Below are 2107 nucleotides of genomic sequence, written 5' to 3' on the forward strand. Positions count from 1 at the left end.
GGTTTGGGTCGGGTATTTTAGATTTTCGGGTATTTTGGTATAGAGGTGTAGAACCCGTTCGGGTATTTCTGTACTTCGGGTCGGGTTCAGATATTTTTAGTTCGGGTTCGGTTATTTCGGATCGGAGTTCGGATAATTAGATTTTGAAAAAACAAAATTAAATTTTCATTTCTCAAATTTCTTGTATTTAAAAATATAATTTCACTTAACTAATTTTTTTTATTTTTAATAGATTGAATGGTTAATAGATTTCGACATAACATTTTGTAACTAAAAAGACATTAATTTGGTTACTGTTTTTAAAATTTTGATGTAAGTTTTTGTTAATTCTTGAAATAAAAAGCTTGACATGCATTTTAAGTGAGTAGCAAATCATTTTTTCCGTAATTCTATGTATATCATATGAACTTAAAATATGTGTAGTATCAATATAAATATTCTATATAAAATGAGAGATGTAAACTAGAACTATAAGGTTAATTACACATATATTTGGTTATTTTCGGATATCCATTCGGGTTCGGATATTACCCGTTCGGGTTCGGATATCCAATCTCTCCTAATTCAATACCCGTTCGGATATTCTGCTACTTCGGTTCGGATTTCGATTCAGTTTATTCGGATCGGGTTCGGATACCACTTAGGATATCGGATAAAGTGTCCACCCCTACCGACACGTGTGTTAAAAACCAATTTAAAAAACGCTCCCACAACACCTTCAGGATCGGTAATGGGCTTTTTATTTTGTTTTGAATTAATTAAATGGATAATTTCCCTTAAAACTCAGTTTAGAGTCAGCGATAAACTTGGTCTAATTCATTAAGGGCATATAATATATTTTTCAACTTTAAATAAGAAGGAAAAGAGAGAGAGAAAATCAGAAAACCTAGCTCATTAAGCAAAAGTGAATCTCTGTCAGGACTCAGGAACAAGAAGAAGATGGGATTGTTCTCCAACAAGATCTCCAGAGATGAGCTCAAGGCCGGAGATCACATCTATTCATGGCGATCTTACATCTACTCCCATCACGGTTCCATCTCCTTCACTCTCTCTCTCTCTTATCCACATTTTCGCTTACTCTCGATCACGATCTTTAGCTCCTTTCTCTGGGTTCTATGCATTCCATTTCATAGGAATCTATGTAGGAGCCGGTAAAGTCATTCACTTTACTCGTCGAGGTGGTCTTGAAATCGGAACCGGTACGTATCTGGACAAGATCATCGAGATTTCAGTTCCTCGTCACGGAGGAGACAACCCTTGTCCTAATTGCGGAGGCCAATCGACTCTCGACGGCGTGATCTCTTCTTGTCTCGACTGCTTTCTCGCCGGAGGAAACCTTTATCTCTTCCAGTACGATGTCTCCAAGGCTATCCTTGTGGCTAAACAGCGAGGCGGTACCTGCACTACCGCACCTTCAGATCCTCCTGAAGAAGTCGTTCACCGCGCGAGGTACCTTTTATGGGGAAATGGGTTTGGTGAGTACCATCTCTTGGACAACAACTGTGAGGATTTTGCTATCTATTGCAAAACTGGTCTGCTTGTTTTTTCTGTCACCAAGTCTGGAAGTAGCAGCCAAGTCAACGCGGTGTGTGCAGCAGGTGGTGTTGCTTCTTTGGCACTCAGGTATTTAGGGGTGGGAAGGACTGCTGGTCAAGCGGCTTCATTGGCGGTGTCTCCAGCTACGGTGGTTTCTGCTGCAACCAGGGCTGTTACGATGACGCTTGGACTTGTGACTACTGGTTTGGCAGCCGCCGTGGCTGTGGCGGGATATAGTAAATACTGTATCGGTCGTGTGGCTTACGACGTTGGTGTGAGAAAGGATGTTCGCAAAGTCCCTGTGGAAGAGCTTGCTACACTTATGGCAGTTCTAGAAGGCAATATATTGGACAATTTGGACATTACCAACAGCGACAAAAACAAGTAGTGGAAAATTACTTGAGTACACGGTTCATGGATGGTTGGATGAGTCGATGACTAATCTGTTGACTTTGCTTATGCTTTGTTTGTATTGTGTAAACTGTATTTTAACCATTTGTGGAAATGGCAAATACAGTCAACAATATTTATTACTTTCAAGAACTAAACTCTATCAAGAGATTTAGATAAA

The 2107-nt window shown here is 39.9% G+C and overlaps 1 protein-coding gene across 1 annotated transcript; it reads left to right on the top strand.

The window, feature by feature from the left end:
• Positions 1 to 778: 778 nt before the first annotated feature.
• On the top strand, positions 779 to 2107 carry LOC125604416 (protein LEAD-SENSITIVE 1-like). Its single transcript, XM_048774820.1, has 2 exons — positions 779 to 1030; positions 1134 to 2107. The coding sequence occupies exons 1-2, from the start codon at positions 940 to 942 to the stop codon at positions 1922 to 1924; spliced, it is 882 nt and encodes a 293-aa protein (XP_048630777.1). The 5' UTR covers positions 779 to 939; the 3' UTR covers positions 1925 to 2107.

This window comes from Brassica napus, unplaced genomic scaffold (assembly GCF_020379485.1).
Source record: "Brassica napus cultivar Da-Ae unplaced genomic scaffold, Da-Ae ScsIHWf_545;HRSCAF=820, whole genome shotgun sequence".
NCBI lineage: Eukaryota > Viridiplantae > Streptophyta > Magnoliopsida > Brassicales > Brassicaceae > Brassica > Brassica napus.